Source organism: Apaloderma vittatum, unplaced genomic scaffold, assembly GCF_000703405.1.
Source record: "Apaloderma vittatum isolate BGI_N311 unplaced genomic scaffold, ASM70340v1 scaffold18295, whole genome shotgun sequence".
In the NCBI taxonomy this organism is placed as follows: Eukaryota; Metazoa; Chordata; class Aves; order Trogoniformes; family Trogonidae; genus Apaloderma; species Apaloderma vittatum.
Genome location: NW_009716716.1, coordinates 24,199 through 39,597, shown reverse-complemented (window position 1 = coordinate 39,597; position 15,399 = coordinate 24,199). Strand labels below are relative to the sequence as shown.

Sequence of the window (15,399 nt, the reverse complement as noted above, 5' to 3'; positions counted from 1 at the left end):
ACTCTAGGGAATTCCCCTCCCCTCCCCCCCCAAGCCCTTTTTAGGTTGGTTTGTTTGGGTTTTTTTCCAAGTGATGGAATCAATGAAATCAAAGCCTACATTCAGGAAAGTCCCCAGCTGGCTCCAGCCAGTGTTAGTGCAACGCGTCCTCTCCCCTGAGAGTGGCATTTAACACCCGCATTTTTCAAATATGATGCAATGGATTGCATCCCTCTTTATTGGGATGTTAATGATACCCTTCATATGGATTGACTGTTCAGCATCTGGAGAGCCCATTATCTCTTCCAGACTAAAGGGCAACTGTACAATGCATTGGAAAGCATGAAGAACTGAGTTTATGGGCTGTGTTTTTAATCGGAAACACAAGTCACCAAGCATTCGAGGGGTCTATTTGTTCAAGTGTTGCTGCCAAATTTGTGGTGTAACTTACAGGTCTGCATTTTCTCTTTTGCCTGCAGACTCCTCTTCACCTGGCAGTGATCACCGATCAGCCTGAAATTGCTGAGCATCTTCTGAAGGCTGGATGCGACCTGGAAATCAGAGACTTTCGAGGAAACACCCCCCTGCACATTGCCTGCCAGCAGGGATCCCTGAGGAGCGTCAGTGTCCTCACGCAGCACTGCCAGCCACACCACCTCCTCGCTGTCCTGCAGGCGACCAACTACAACGGTATGGGCAAGCTGCTGTGCATTGATGTCGGTGTGCGCTGCTGAGGGCAGGGCTGGAGTCCTGTAGAGCTCAAAAGATCTCTGGAGAGGCAGAGAAGGCTCTTTGCACCCATTTGAGAGCTGAGAAGCCCAAAGCACACAACAGTGGCCAACTTTAAAATGTCACTGTCTTTTAGGCCTCCTTACTCTTGATTGTTGGCTCTCATGGCTTTAAATTTTACATTTTTAATGAGTGCTTTTGCAGTGCTCTTTTTTTTTTTTTCTGGTTGCAGTAAGTTATAGTCAAACAATAGAATAAAGCCTCTAAGAAATCCAACCCTGTTATTCCAACTTAACTGGAAGGCTGGAAAGCTCTTCTGGGAAACACCCTTTTTTCATGCATAAATTGCAAATGCAAACTTAGATGTCATTCTGTCATCTTGTTTTTAACTGAATGATAGGCCATTAGGTTAGACTTACTCAAATTTTCCCCTCATTTGTGTTTTGCAGGACATACATGTCTCCATTTGGCATCTATTCAGGGATATCTGGCTATTGTTGAATACTTGCTGTCCTTGGGAGCAGATGTAAATGCTCAGGTATGTAACATATACTGTGAATTTAACTGAGCAGGGCTGTGTAGTCCTAAGAATCAACAGGTCTGGAACCCGCTCTGGCTCTCCTAACATGCCAAACCTTGTGTTATTTTCATGCAGGAGCCGTGCAATGGCAGAACGGCACTACATTTGGCTGTCGACCTACAGAACTCAGACCTGGTGTCGCTTCTGGTGAAACATGGGGCGGATGTGAACAAAGTGACCTACCAAGGCTACTCACCCTATCAGCTCACGTGGGGAAGAGACAACTCCAGCATCCAGGAACAGCTGAGGCAGCTGACCACAGCCGACCTGCAGATGTTGCCAGAAAGTGAGGATGAGGAGAGCAGTGAATCGGAGCCTGAATTCACAGAGGATGAAGTAAGTAGTTATTTGCACCTTTTCAAGAGAAGGGGAAAATCTTGCCCTTTGTAGGCTTTTTTTTTTTGGTGGTGCCACTCTGATATGCTTCAGTGGCTTCTTACCTATCTAGCAGATGGGTATAAATAGCCCATAAAGTAAGGTTATGCCATTAAACAAAGTGGCAGTTGGGACAAGCATATAAATAGAATAAATCGTAAAAAATAACGTGAGGAAAAAGAGGTGAACTTCACACAGCATGGTTCTGTGAACACCATTCTGTTGTTGATACCTACAGAACCTCATGAGATGAGATTCAAGTTAATGGGTGGTTTTCTCCTCCCCAGCGTTTGTTTTTGTAACGTTCTCGGTGCTGTTAAATGGCAAACGTAAACCATTTCAGCGCTGAAATTGTATACGCTGCTGAAGTCAGGGCATGCAGAATTTGGCAGTTATCCCAGAGTGGATATGATAACTCCCAGTAAGAGTTTTCCATTAACACCCTTTTGTTTTTTCTTGCAGCTTATGTATGATGACTGCCTTATTGGAGGACGGCAGCTGGCGTTTTAAAGTCGAGCCTTCTGTGAAAAGAAGTGACTGTGTACAGATGTGTAGAAAAGGACTGACTTTCTTCATTTAAAAAGAAAGTTGCAATGTGGAGGGAAAAACCAGGAGGGAAATACTACACTGCCCGGCAAGGAGCACGTAGTTTAAACTGGATGGTTCCAGGTTCTAGCCTGTGTTTAAATACAGGAGCGGGATGTGTAATGTCAGTAGAGATCTGTGACTATTCACAACACCTGATAAAGAGCTACATAGCCAGTCTTCTCAACCCTGCGAACAGACCACGTGTCCAGCCTGCTAGTTACAGAGAGCTCTCTTGTGGCTTTAAGTACCACGAGGAACACGTGTCTTCTCGTGGCAAGGAAGGCTCATACCAGCACCCCGTCTTCATGGAGACTGTGTGTTGTGTTGGGCTGGTGGCGCTCCCTGGCTCAGCTGCTCTCAGTGGGCATCCCAGGCGGAGTCGTCAAACCAAGGGACCGGTGACCTCCTGGCTGCTAGGAGAAAGTAGAAATAATGTTAACTGTGGGCATTGGAAACTGTGTGCTTCACACCATGTGTGCCGTAATTGCTACACTTTTTAGCAATTGTATATTGTGTAAATACTGTACATTTTTTTTTTGTCTATAATTATTTTGGTACATGTGAGATACGTATTTATTAAAAAAAGTCAAATTACTGTACCTGGTCTGTTCAGTGGTTCATTGCCCACCTCCTTGTCTGGAGATAGGTAGGAATCTACCTGGTTTGCTTTTTAAGCAGCATGTAACACCTAGTACACCAATAGGTCACAGCCCCCAGGGGTTTGGGGTAGTTCAGCGGTAAGACATTGAAGCAGGTCTTGGCCCTTCTGCTCTATCTAATTTTGGAAGCAGACGTAGGTGTCGTTTCCTGCACCCGTTGCGGCACGTGGGTTGGTGGGGGCCGGGTTTCCACCTCTGTCATCCAAGCGTTGGGCTGCCCAGCCCCTGCAGAGGGGTTTTGAGGCTGTCCATGGCAGCCCCCGCCTGCCCACCCTCGTGGCACCTTCTCTTTCAGCCCCAACAGTGGGCAGCTCTTGCCGGGACTTGCTGGGGAGCGCGGGAGGTTCACAGCACTGCCCCGCACCCACTCGCCCTCACATTCATCACCCGGCCCAGTTCCGGTTTGAACTCGGGACACCTCTGGATTTTCCAAAGGGGATTTCCGCAGGAGGAGGGAGCACACGCCTGGGAACACGTGCTGCCGCCTTCCACCCCTGAAATTCAGCCACGGGGCCTCCCCCACCTCCCCGCTGCGGGAGCTGCAGCTCTTTGTCCAATTCACAGCAGTGGAGGATGTGGGTTTAACCCGCTTCAGTTTTTGTATTCCTCTCCGGCACTGAAGCAGATGGAATCACTTTGTTCAAATCCTCACCTCCCCCTGACGACCTGTTGGCAGGGTGTCTCAGCACAGGGGTACTTCTGGCTGCAGTTCTTAGCCATGGTGCGACCACGTAAATGATGGGGGGTGTGAGGGGTGCCCGTGCCGTGTTCCTTCTGTGCCTTAACCCCCTGGACAGGGATGGGGTGCAGAGCTGCTGACGCAGGACCGAGCTCTGCCAAGAGCGTTGGCCAGCAGAATGTGCTGCTGGCAGCTGGCCCGGCTCCGGCCGCCAGTTCCAGCCATGGCTCCAGGGTGTGCAGGGGCACCCATTCCCTTTTCTGCCCTGTTCTTCCCAGGGGGCTCCTGACACACGGCCTGCTCTAAGGAGGGCTCTCTGGTATGAGGAAGAGCACCAAGGCTAGCTGGGTGCTTCCTAATTTGCATGGGAGCCAAAGGTCATTGTGGAAAGGATTATATAAAATTGTCATCCTGAGTCATTTTTATTTCCCTTCCACTCTCATTGCATGAGCATAGCTCAGGTGTACGCACTGAAACTTCCTTCTGGCATACGGGGCCTTGCCTGCATTGCAAAGTTTTTCAGGTGTGGGGCCAGGTGAGAGTCTGCCATACCCTTCTTTCTGGGGACTCACCCTGCACTCTGAAGGACTGCTAAATTCAGAGCTGGGGATGGAGGCTAGGCGGGGGTTATCCACCTGCTGCTACAGGTTTTTTGCCAGCAAAGAATCCTGAGTGACTTTCAGACTTTTTTTGGCTGAACGTGATGTTGCCACAGCTGGAAATAGAAAAGGCAATGTCCGTCTCATTAGCTACACCTAAGCTTCACCTTTGAGAAACACAAGCTGGAAATTCTGTGGACTCCCTGCGGAGGCATTCTCCAGCTATAGATACTAGTGTTCTGCAAGTGCTCTGCTGGACCCGGTATGCAAATATTTAATTAGATACCATCTGAATGCAAATACTTCTTATTCGAAGGCCAGAACGAGGGAGGAAAGCGCAGTTATCAGTAGTACCAGGCTACTAGGTTGGTAGAGTAGTTTCAGAGGCAGGGGTATGCTCTCTGCTGCCCATTGCAACATTTAGACAAACAGTATTTTAGGAAGGTGCTGCTATAAACTTGCAAGAATTCTGTAATGATTTATTAAATTAAGCAAGAGCTTAATTAAACAAGGAAGTTTTGCAGCTAAATAAATCATTGCGCAGGTACAGCACGCCGGTTATGCTACTGTTTGCCTCAACCAGCCATGCAAAAATAGCCAAGTATCGCATGTGAAGGAACTGCAGGTAAAGCAAGTGGGAAGGAGATTAATGTGTTTGTTAGCAAAACAGGCTGGGGCACATTGTGTGTTTGTGCATTGCTAACGTGGGGCTGTGCGGTGCAGAGTTTTGCCTGTTCACTTGATGATACGGTGAGATTGTCCACTGCAGGTCACTCTCTGCACCCCTGGTTTTGAACACCCACCCTTAACTGATGCATGTCCACCCTGTCTCTGGCTTTTCCGCATCTATACCTTTAGAAACATCTTCATGCTGCCTTCTTGGCACCCATGCTGCATTTGCAGGACTGGGAACAAGATGGTCCCATTTGCAGGACTCAGAACAAGAACTCTTTACGCATTTGCTCTGCCAGCATCACTTTTTCCTTAGTCAGCTGCCTCAGCTATTAGCAGGGCACGCTAGCTTGCACTTGCTTGGCCTCCTGCCAGTGCTTCCCTGTGCTGGCCGAGGGTTCAAAATTCTCTCCCAGCACCTTTGTCACCTGTCCAGGGCGGCTCAGCAAGTTTCAACAGCAGCCATGCTGCTGCAGATCAAGGTCCTGTGAAGTTCAGTTTTATTTCCCTCTCTCCATTAGCCTCCCTCCTTTCCTTAGCTCCTGCCATGCCTGTGTCCCAGAATCGCAGAATCACAGGATCACAGAATCACAGGGTCACAAAATCACAGAATGTTAGGTGTTGGAAGGGACCTTGAAAGATCATCTAGCTCACCATCCCTGCCAGGGCAGGGTCACCCAGAGTAAGTCACACAGAAATGCATCCAGGTGGGTTTTAAATGTCTCCATAGAAGGAGACGCCACAACCTCTCTGGGCAGCCTGTGCCAGTGCTCCGTCACCCATACAGTGAAAAAGCTTTTCCTAATGCTTTTGTGGAATCTATCCCCTGCTTTTCCTGCCCTCAGCACCTGTATCCACCTCTGCCTGCTATTTTCTCCCTTCCAAGGTAAGCACCTTTCCACATGTCACCATGAACTCATTCACCCATCATGACATGTCACAGCATGAGATTGCATTTTCGTTTCCAGCCTTTCCCTGCTGCCCATTCTTAACATTCTTGTTGATAATCCTGCAGGGATATTCCCACACTTCCTTGTATTGCTCACAAAGAGCTGAACTCCCTCTTTCCTCCCACACCTTCCTCTTCCTCCTCATGCTCCAGCTCCCTGCAGGCCTTCCTCACTCCAACCACAACCCAGGGGCCACCTTCTGTCCCATCTCTCCTGCCATTCTGCTCATCAGCATCAGCCCTGGCCTTCTCTAGAGCCTGATGGTAGAGACTGACAAAATGCAGACGATGGTGGAGAACAGAGCCCAGGGCTTGATTTTCCTCCAGTAAATTGGGAACCCTTCTCTTCCATTCACTGCAGCTTCAGAAAGTGTTACAAGCAAGGGCAAAATGCGACTCTGCACCCAGGGACACATAGGGGAGGGTGCATCCTCCCACTGGCTCTGAACTGGCCTGACCTTTGCAGTTGCAAGCAACAACTTTCACTGCCCTCCTCTCCTGCTTGCTCTGCTGCTCTCAGGCTGTGGTGCAGCTCCTCTCACGCAACTTGAGCTGTGTGAGCTTTTCGATGTGTAGGTGTGGGTGTCCCAGCTCCCTCAGCACAGAGAGGTGGGACGGGGAGCCTGCCTGCCCGCCTGCCTGCTGATGGGCTTGAACATCATGAGGAGCCACGATCCTAACTTGGAGGCCTTAACTCTTGCTGTCCTCATCATCATCCTTCAGCCTTTTGATATGAGGAAGGGGCTCCTTGCTGACTCAGCATTTTACACATCAAGAGGAACTATAGGGCCAGATAGGGGCCAATAGACAGTTCTTACCAGCCACGCACCCTGCAGCAGTGCACACCCAAAAGCAGTGAGGTCAGCAGGACCCTTCATCTATCCCCAAAAGTGGGAGCCCCACTGCTGCTAGCTTTGCCCCACAGCTTCAGGGTTCAGATTTGGATGAGAGAGACGGCCGAGTAAGGAAAGGGAAAGGTAGAACCAGCAACAAAACCTGAGGAAAGGCAGCACAGTCTCCAAGGAGGAGGAGGACAAGCATTGTTTTAACAGAAAATCTTCAGTGATGGTGGACTCTGGGCCAGGCAGTGGCCCAGCACAGATCATTTTTCTACAAAAGCTGAGCTGTGAAAATAATTAAGCATCTGGTTGTTCCTAGAAGAAAGAATGCAGGGGTGGCAGGGAGGACCCTCTCCTTGGACGAAAACCCGCTCTCACTTCACATGGGTGGAGGAAGGGCTTTTCCAGCATTGCTGTTCTCCAAGTACGGCGCTTTGCTGGAGAGCGACAGCTGCGTGGGATCCCAGGGCAGAAGGGAGCAGGGAAGTCTTGTCCTCTCACGCCAGCTGGATGGAACATGCTGCAAGGATGGTTGCTCCCCAGCCTCTCCTCGTCTCCAGCAAGTGCCTATCACAGCTCTGGCACCTCTCTCCTCCCTGTCCCTTCAGACAGCTCTCCGAAGAGTTAACATCAGGGCCCAAAGTCTCCCTTTAGCTGCTCACACATTGATCTGCACAGGCTGTAATTTAAGAAGCCAAATCCAGAGGGGTTGAAACAGAAACTCCCCCAGCACCCTTGGGGCTTGACTGCCGCCCCTCCCCTTGCTCCAGTGCTCAGATTTTCTCAGGACCATCTCCTTGTCCAGTTTGTTCCAAACAGGACTTTCCAGTCCTTGTCAGAAGAGAGCTGGGTTTTTCCCTGCTCATTCCTTCCTGCAGTTTTTCCGCCTTTGCAGGATCCACCAGCTGTGGAACCCTGAGGCTCCGTTGCCTCTCCTGCAGTGGTTGGGCTTCCCCCTGCCTGCCCACCGCCAGCCCCAGGGGCCTCCCTGCTCTGATAGAGCAGGCCTGCACCTCTTTGATAAAAATCCTTTTCCCATTCCCAGTTTTAGCTAACTTTTAGATTCATTTTCCTGCGCATCTTTTCAAGGGAAGTTTTCATCCCTCTAGCTGAAAGCAAAATACGAGCAAATGTGTGCAAAGTGCTGCAAGAAAGAGCCTTAAAACGCAAATATTTTTAACACACAGGCACCCTGTGAAGGGCACATGGCACCGCTTAACTCAGTTAATTATTACCCCTGGATTTCAGTAGCTTGGAGGAGGGAGTTTCCCAAGGCCCTACAGAAGATCTCTGTGAGTGCTGCTGCTCCACTTCAGCAACGCTGCTCCTCGTTTGCTCTGGAGAGTGACCCAGGGTCAAGCAAGAGACAGATCCCCTTGCGGAGCACTGACTCGCCTTCAAGGAGAGCCCGAGGAGTTTCTCACGCAGTGTGGGAGGATCTGTGTGGTGTTTTTTTTCCTCTCTGCGTGGGAGAAGGACTTGCCATGTCTCAGTGACAGCTCTGCAGGTGTGCTGAGTTGAGGGAGGACTGGAGTCAGTAAGGATGGCGGCATGGCCTGTGCGGCACACGGAACGAAACCACCCTCTTCGGTCAGTCTTTTCCAAATGGATGGATGTCTGGTGTGCGTCAAGGCTGGTGTTTCTGGATTTCACCTAAAAAAACTTAGATCTGACTCCAGCAGCAGCTTCTCTGAGACAGTGTGCCCCAGCAAGCAAATAAGCCCTTCCCCAAGCTACACAGAGGCTTCTTACCCTGGGCTGTGCCAAACATGGCTTGGGAAAACCCTCTCAAGGAGGGGGATTCACACCACCCACTCAACCCTCAGCACACTTGACCTCCACCTCCTCTCAGACAGACTATGAAATTTCCTGAGCTGCGGTAAAACATCCAACATTGTCTGTCTGTCCTTCTGCCCCAGACCTCTCTATGCTCCTGTCCTTGCAGCTCTGATCCCCAGCAGGCTGAAATACCCAGCCGCTGGGCTACCCCACCACAGCAAGGGAAGGCACCGTCTCCTGCCTTGACAATCACTCTCACACGACAGAGCTCAAACCTGTGGAAACCGAAATAATGAGGTGGAAATGGGGTTAGCTGGCAGCAGCGTGGGAGGCTGAGTTTAAACAGGCGATGAAACAGCACGAGGGCATGTTCCACAGCTGTGAAATGGCAAGAAGGCAGAGGGGGATATGGCAGAGGAGGAAATGGCAGCAGTGGCACCGGAGTGTGAAAGCTAGGTGAGACACCACTCACAGCAGACACGGGTCCAGCAGGTCCCCCAGGTTCACTGCCAAGGTGATCTCATCCCTTTCACAGTCCAGTGGTAGCACTTTTCACACAGACTTTTCCCAAAGGCATCATTCCCTCTGTCTCTGTTCCAGGGGAAGGGAGGTGAGGAGGCCCAGGAAAGGCTGGGACTTCTGGCCAGGATTGCCTTCTGCCCCTGGGTGGTGGCATGCAAAGCCAGTTTCCCTTCTGCTCTCCTCACTCCCAAGGTGATCTGATCACCCGCTTCCCTCTGCAAGCCGCTCCTGTATCTGAGGGACTTGCAAAGTAAGGAACTGGTAACTCTTTGTTTCCTTTTTCAGAGAAGTCCAAGCAAAGCAGGGAAGGGAAACCATGCAGGCTACTTGGCAGCTGGCCTCCTTGCATGAGCACAGCAGCAGGACCAAGCCCCCCCAGCATGCTGTTCTGGGAAGCCTCTCCCTAAAAACAGCTGTGCCAAGGGAGAAAACACAGAGGACCAAGCTGCAGCCATACACTGCACAAAGCAGAGCACGTGATAGCTCTGTGCCACCAGTAGGACCAGAGGCATTTTTCTGTGTGTGCAGAAGGTGTGACCCAGTCATAGCACAGCATCCTGCAAATGAGTGCCAGTGTCATCAAATTTTCTGCTTTGAATTTAAGAACAAGTGGAGTAATTCAAAATAGCTATTTTTTTCCATTTTGCAAAGGAAATGCTTTGCTCAGCTTTCAGTTAGAAACAATCTATTGCTTAAAAAAACTCATATGATTAAAATCATATTGAGAACTTCCTGACTGAAACAGATTACCTCTGTAGACTCAGAAAACAAGTATTTATTTAATTTTTTCTTTCTCATTGGAAACTTGAGGTATTTGTTTTCTCACTCACGTGAAAATTTTTGTCTCCTAAGTTTTTGTGGTTGCGACATAGCAGAACTTCCTCTCCAACTCTTCTCCTGAGTCATGTGAACTGGACAGACCTCCGACCTGGGGCTTACTGTGTCATCTCTGAAAAGCCAGCCCTCAGATTTGCATCCAATTGCCATCTATATTATACCTATTAAACTCCTCGTGCTTGAATAGGGGCAAGTCTTCAGTTAGCCTTGCAGCTAGCAGACTTCCATTGGGTCTGCTTGGCTGCCTCTTGCTGTCACATGCATGTGAGTGGGTGCTCACATGCATACATCCTATTTCCCTCTACCCACTTACTCCATTTTTTGGCTGCTCTACATATACCAAGAAGAAAACTCAGCTCAGGAGAGGTGATATCTGTGATATCTTCAAAACTGATCCTGAGGGCACTCTTGTGCTGGAAGTTTTGGGGCTGCAAATCACTCCATGGCAAGTGTGTGGATGGCTTCTGGCAGGTAAACTGATGCTGATTCTGGCATCAGCCAGTGTCCTGCTGCCAGACATCTTGCCCATGACTTGGACCATGTCTGAGGACTGATTCAGCCCAAGGCATGAAGCCAACGCACATCACCCAGGGTGTGTGAGGTATTTCCCATGCAATGCTTTTGTTCAGCAATAAAGCAAACGCAGGTTGGTGTGTCCTCTTCCTGGAGGCAAGTCCCTTGTGTTGTAAGCACATTTGTCATGAAATGCCACCGCACATGGCTTCTCAAAATCATCATAAGAAAAATGTTATCTCTGCAGCTGCTCTGCTGGGCCGTTGAAGGTTGTCAATAGATATTGCATATTCCTTGTAAGCACAGGATAAAGACAGCTCCATGTAGCCTTATTAATAATTTTGCTTAGTGGCACATGAAATACCATCTTCATCTCCAGTCCCTAGAGCATCTGAGTCCTGTCTCTGAGGACAGCAAAGAAATCATTTGAGCGCAGCCTCCCTTTAGGTGGTGGCAAGCCTCCCACGCGAGCTGAGGTACGCAGGTGAAGATGATGCTGCTGCATAGGGGGCTGGCACAGCTCAAGAGATCCTGTCCCTTGGTGTGCCTTCCCTCACGTCTGCCCACTGACACCACATGGAGACTGAGAGCTTTTGCCCCAGGCTGGATATGACCTTGGTCCAGCACAGAGGTGAAGAAGCATGGAGCAATGCCGGGCCCAATCACAAAGTGGGCTTTTAAGGGTGAACTAAAAGGCAAGTGTGCCCTAATGATAGGGCAGACTTTTTAATCGTATTTCATCATCACTGAGCCTGAAGAGCAGTTCTGGACACACACAAAGCGGTTGCTGTTTGCTCCTGGCAGCAGCTCGGTTTCCATCTGGAGCTGACCGTTGGGCACAAGTGCTCCTGACATCAGAGCCCGCGGTCGGAGCAGAACGTGTCCCCGTCCCTGTAGCACTCTGGCACCTGGAACCCCAAGCCCTACCCCATTAGCTGTGGGGAACCTGCTTCAGCAAACCACAGGAGGAAGTCAAAGACAAGATCAGCGAAGCCTGCAGAGCACAGTCCCGTTTAACCTCTTCAGTCTGCTGACGGCGTGTGGGAATCCAGAGTTCAGGGCCTAACTCACTGACAGTGGATGTAAATAGTCATGACAATCAGAATAAGGCAGGCTTCAAAACGAGGGCAAGCACTGCACCTGCCACCCTTTAAAGGGTTAAAGCAGAGAGGCACGATGTGCTTTTAACCTCCACTGAAGCCAGCAGAAGATTACCTGCCTCAGAACTGAGCCTCCAGGAGCAGTTCAGAAAGGAAAGTGCAAGCTGGAACAGAGTGACTGAGCTGCTTTGCATGGGATTTCATTTTACCTTTTTTTATGAAGCAGTGGTGAGAAAAAGAGGCAGTGATGGTAAATGCAAATATCTGCAAGATATCAGGGTCTCATCAGGGAACCTGCTGAGCTTTGCAGTCCCTGAGCACAGGGATAAGGGAGCTGTGTGGTTGTGATTTAGGATTGACATGGAACTTGCTGTGGTGACTAACTGCTCTCCTGGCTGGGAAGCAAGTCCCTTCATCCCATCAACATCAATTGGAGGTTTTTTTGACTCCTACTAAGACACAATCGAAATATGTACTGAAGGTCGCTTAAAAGTGAGAGCTTGACACACATGGCTGCCTTTGGCATTACAAGAAATGTAGAAGAAAGAGGAAATTATTTGAACTGTCTACGTGTGCCATGAGCCACGTCAAGCTGCAGATTGGATGCTTCTTTTCAGATGTTGTGCAGCAGCTACACTGATGTCTCTCTCCCTCTAACTGATGACAGCTAAATTATTTCTTTGCACAGCTGTAATTGTATACCTCCTGAACCTGGTCCTGCATAAACCCACAGCACTTCTCTTTGCTAACTGGCAACCTGTTGAGCCCTCTGTCCCTGCACAGCACCTCGTAGGTCTCATGTGCAATGTCAAATACGCTGCTGGCACGGTTTTCAAAGTCCCCAGGAGGGGCCTCTGTGAGAGCTGCGTGCTTCCAGCATCTGCCAACTGGGGCTGCAGAGGTTGGGAGAGAAAACCTCCCTGCGAGAAGCCAGAACAGAACAGGCTGATCGATACAAAAAGAATAGGGGAGAGGGAAGGAAATGTTTTTGCTAGCAAGCAGCCAGCAATTTAAATTAGGAATTGCAGTAACAGCAGTGTGTCTGACCAAATGCGGTATTAGCCTTTCAAAATACTTGTAGTACAAATGTTGTAAGTCTCCAGTGGGGAAAACTGAGGTACAGATAGTCAGTGGTTTATGCTGCAGCATAGGAGGGCTCTGCCTGCTCCTTAAAGGCACGTAGGACAACAAGAAAGTAAAACATTGCCTCCTTTTAAAAGCACCTTCTGGTAACAGCAGTGGCATGGGCTGGCAAAGGCCGGGGCTGGCTCCATCTCTGCTCCTCACCATACGTGTGCTGGGGCAAAGCTGCTGCCACCTTGTGCAGCTCTACTGCTCCTTGCCCCGGCAGGCTACACCTTTGGGCACCTTCAGGCACGGAAAACCAGCAGACAGAAAATGCTGCTGAAGGACATGGAGTCACAGCCCGCGCTGGACTTGTGGCCCACAGCATCTCTGTCCCGGCTTTGGGCTGTAAGCTCCCCAGGGCAGAGACTGCTTTTAAATAAGTGTTTGTGGACCTGTCTGGAGAGTGTGTGCTACTAGTCCCTTCCTCTGCAGAGCCACAAGGAATACGAACTGGTAAAACCAGCACCTACAGTGTTAAAGCAATTGGTGCTTCTACCTGCCAACTTTGACTCTGCTGGGACAGCCAAGATTTGGGCTGTTATCTGTGCACTGGACCTCCCTCGAGTGCTTTAGGGTCTACTAAACTATCAGACTTCCATGAGCGATGCACAATAAAGTAAGGTAAAAGGCTGTGGACTCCAATAACCAGAACTACATGGAAATTCAGGAGGATTTCTTGCTGGGCGGGGGCCATGCCATGCTGGCAGGTTTCACCTTTGCTCAGCCCTGCTGGCAGAACACTCTATGCAAATACTATTCTCTAAGCTTTCACAAAGGCAAGTTTCGAAAGGTTTGCGCTCTTCAGAAAAAAATGTATAGGATCAGATTTTCCTATGGCCCCTCAAGTCATTTTATTAATCACCAGGACCATTCTCAGATGTCTTTCAACATTGAAAAATTCCACTTAATCACAGCCTGCCCTGCTGCCACCTTCTCGGCATCAGGTGGAGAAAGAAATGATGCAGTGAGGACCTTAGTCACACTAAGGCTGCTTCAAGGCTGAGCTGGGCAATGGGACATGAATCATCTTTGCCTTTTCTTTCTTTTAAGGGAAGCAGAGAAGACGACTGCTGCTTTGAGAGTAAAACGCACAGAGTAGTGACAGGTCTTCCTGTTTCCTTCCCATCTTGGGTCCCTGCTGCATGCTCCTTCCCTGCACTTAACTGTATCTACTGAAAAAGCCTTTTTTATTCAAGCCACTCCTTGGAGTTTTGTTTACCATATCTCAGCAGGTGCAGAGCCATGCAAAGCTGTTTTCCTGGACCAGCTGGCAGAATGCATTGCATGATATTTTCCGGACAGGCAGTTCCTCTTCACAGAGGACTTTTCTGTATGTATAGATGCATAAGGGCAGTGGGATATGATGCTGAGAAGTAGAAGACAAACTCCTTGGAAAAGTGCTAAGCCTGGTAATGAAAGACACTGCACTGCCTTATTTTTACAAACCCACCTGCTTGTTGGAGGCCACTGAGGGGGTTTGGTGCCCAGGACAAGGAGGAAGGAGCTGCCTACACAAGCAAAAGGGAATGCCAAGGCCAGAGGTGCACCTCCAGCCTCAGGCTGGGCAGTACAGCAGGAAGAAAGAGGTGAGGCAGGATCAGAGGTCATGGCAGAGCTGCATCCTGAAAAGTGCGATTTTGTTGCCTCTGTGGTCTCTCCTTTCATCTCTTTGATCCGAGGCACATGGAGAGGAATGTACCCTGGGATAGCAGGAGGCTCTGCAGACTTTTCCATTAGTGGGGTAAGTGGCTGAGGCTTGCTCTGAGGCACTGTAATACTGGGTAGCAGAAATCCTCTCTGTGTAGAAGGAGAGAAGATGGGAGGAAACAGCCGGAATATTTTCCCCCCTCTATCTTCTGCTGGAAAATGCATAACCACAACTCCCCATGGGTCCGGCCCCTCAGGAGAGGCACAGACATCTTGCTAGCAGAATCCAGCATTTTTTTATCTAGGCATGCTTTGATGGAGGCTTAAGTAACACTCAGCTAAAAAGCCTGCAAGATCTCCTGGGGCAGGCAGCCCAGCACATCAGCCGTGGCTCCCAGCCAAAGGAAACCCGGAGCTGCAGCCCTTGTCCCTGCAGCCGCGCACGCTGCAGTGCCTGCCCCTGGCAGCTGTCCCAAAGGGCCAGGCCCAAGCAGCAGGCTTGGGAAAAGCATGCAACTCATTGCAAGCAAGCTGGGTCATGGTTTGCTGCAAAAAAAATTCCCACCGAGTGCACTGTCGGGGAGAAATCCCAGCAAACTGCTTGGGTAGGCAGGGGTTGCCCTATTTCTGTTTGGGGTTTCCTGGCCTGACACAAAGGCGCCTGTGCCGAGAGAAGCTGCGTGCTTGTGGTAAGTTCGACAGGTTTCACGCGTGGTATCGCTGGTGCAGGTCAGGACGATCTGTGCAGTACAACCACAGCACTTCAGCTGCACTTGTGCAATAGAGAGTCCAGGATTTCCAGCTGCTGTTTTGCTGGGGTTGCTCGATGTCAGCTCTCCAAAGTCCTCAGACAAAATTTCCAAGGATAAAATGTGAGGACATCCAGGGAGGCTGCAGATATGGGGCAGCTGGTCTGTGCTCAGTGGATGTCCTCCAGGAAAAAGGCCGGAACAATCCTTCCCTTCAGGAATGGAGCTGGGCACTGCCCCACTGGCCCCTTCCACATGCCCCCACACGCGTGCCGGCAGGCTGTTAGTGTTCCTGCCAGGTTTGAACCCTGGTCTGGACAGAACCCTGCCGCTAATTCAGCACCCAGGGCCACATGTGGAGTAGCTTGTCATTAATTTTGGTACAGCTTGCTTTTCTGTTGTCACAAGTTTGCAGACATCCACATTCAAATAACATGCAAAGCTGGGAGTCCCCCCACCTCCAAACCTTTCTGTCA

The 15,399-nt window shown here is 49.9% G+C and overlaps 1 protein-coding gene across 1 annotated transcript in view; it reads left to right on the top strand.

The window, feature by feature from the left end:
• Positions 1 to 2,550, top strand: part of NFKBIA (nuclear factor of kappa light polypeptide gene enhancer in B-cells inhibitor, alpha) — a gene marked incomplete at its 5' end in the record, with an annotated part of 2,717 nt that extends 167 nt beyond the window's left edge. The window contains 4 exons of the mRNA XM_009869653.1: positions 456 to 669; positions 1,158 to 1,246; positions 1,364 to 1,624; positions 2,126 to 2,550. Of these exons, the coding sequence (XP_009867955.1) occupies positions 456 to 669; positions 1,158 to 1,246; positions 1,364 to 1,624; positions 2,126 to 2,173 (612 nt within the window). The remainder of the gene's footprint in view (positions 1 to 455; positions 670 to 1,157; positions 1,247 to 1,363; positions 1,625 to 2,125) is intronic.
• Between the last annotated feature and the right edge of the window lie 12,849 nt (positions 2,551 to 15,399).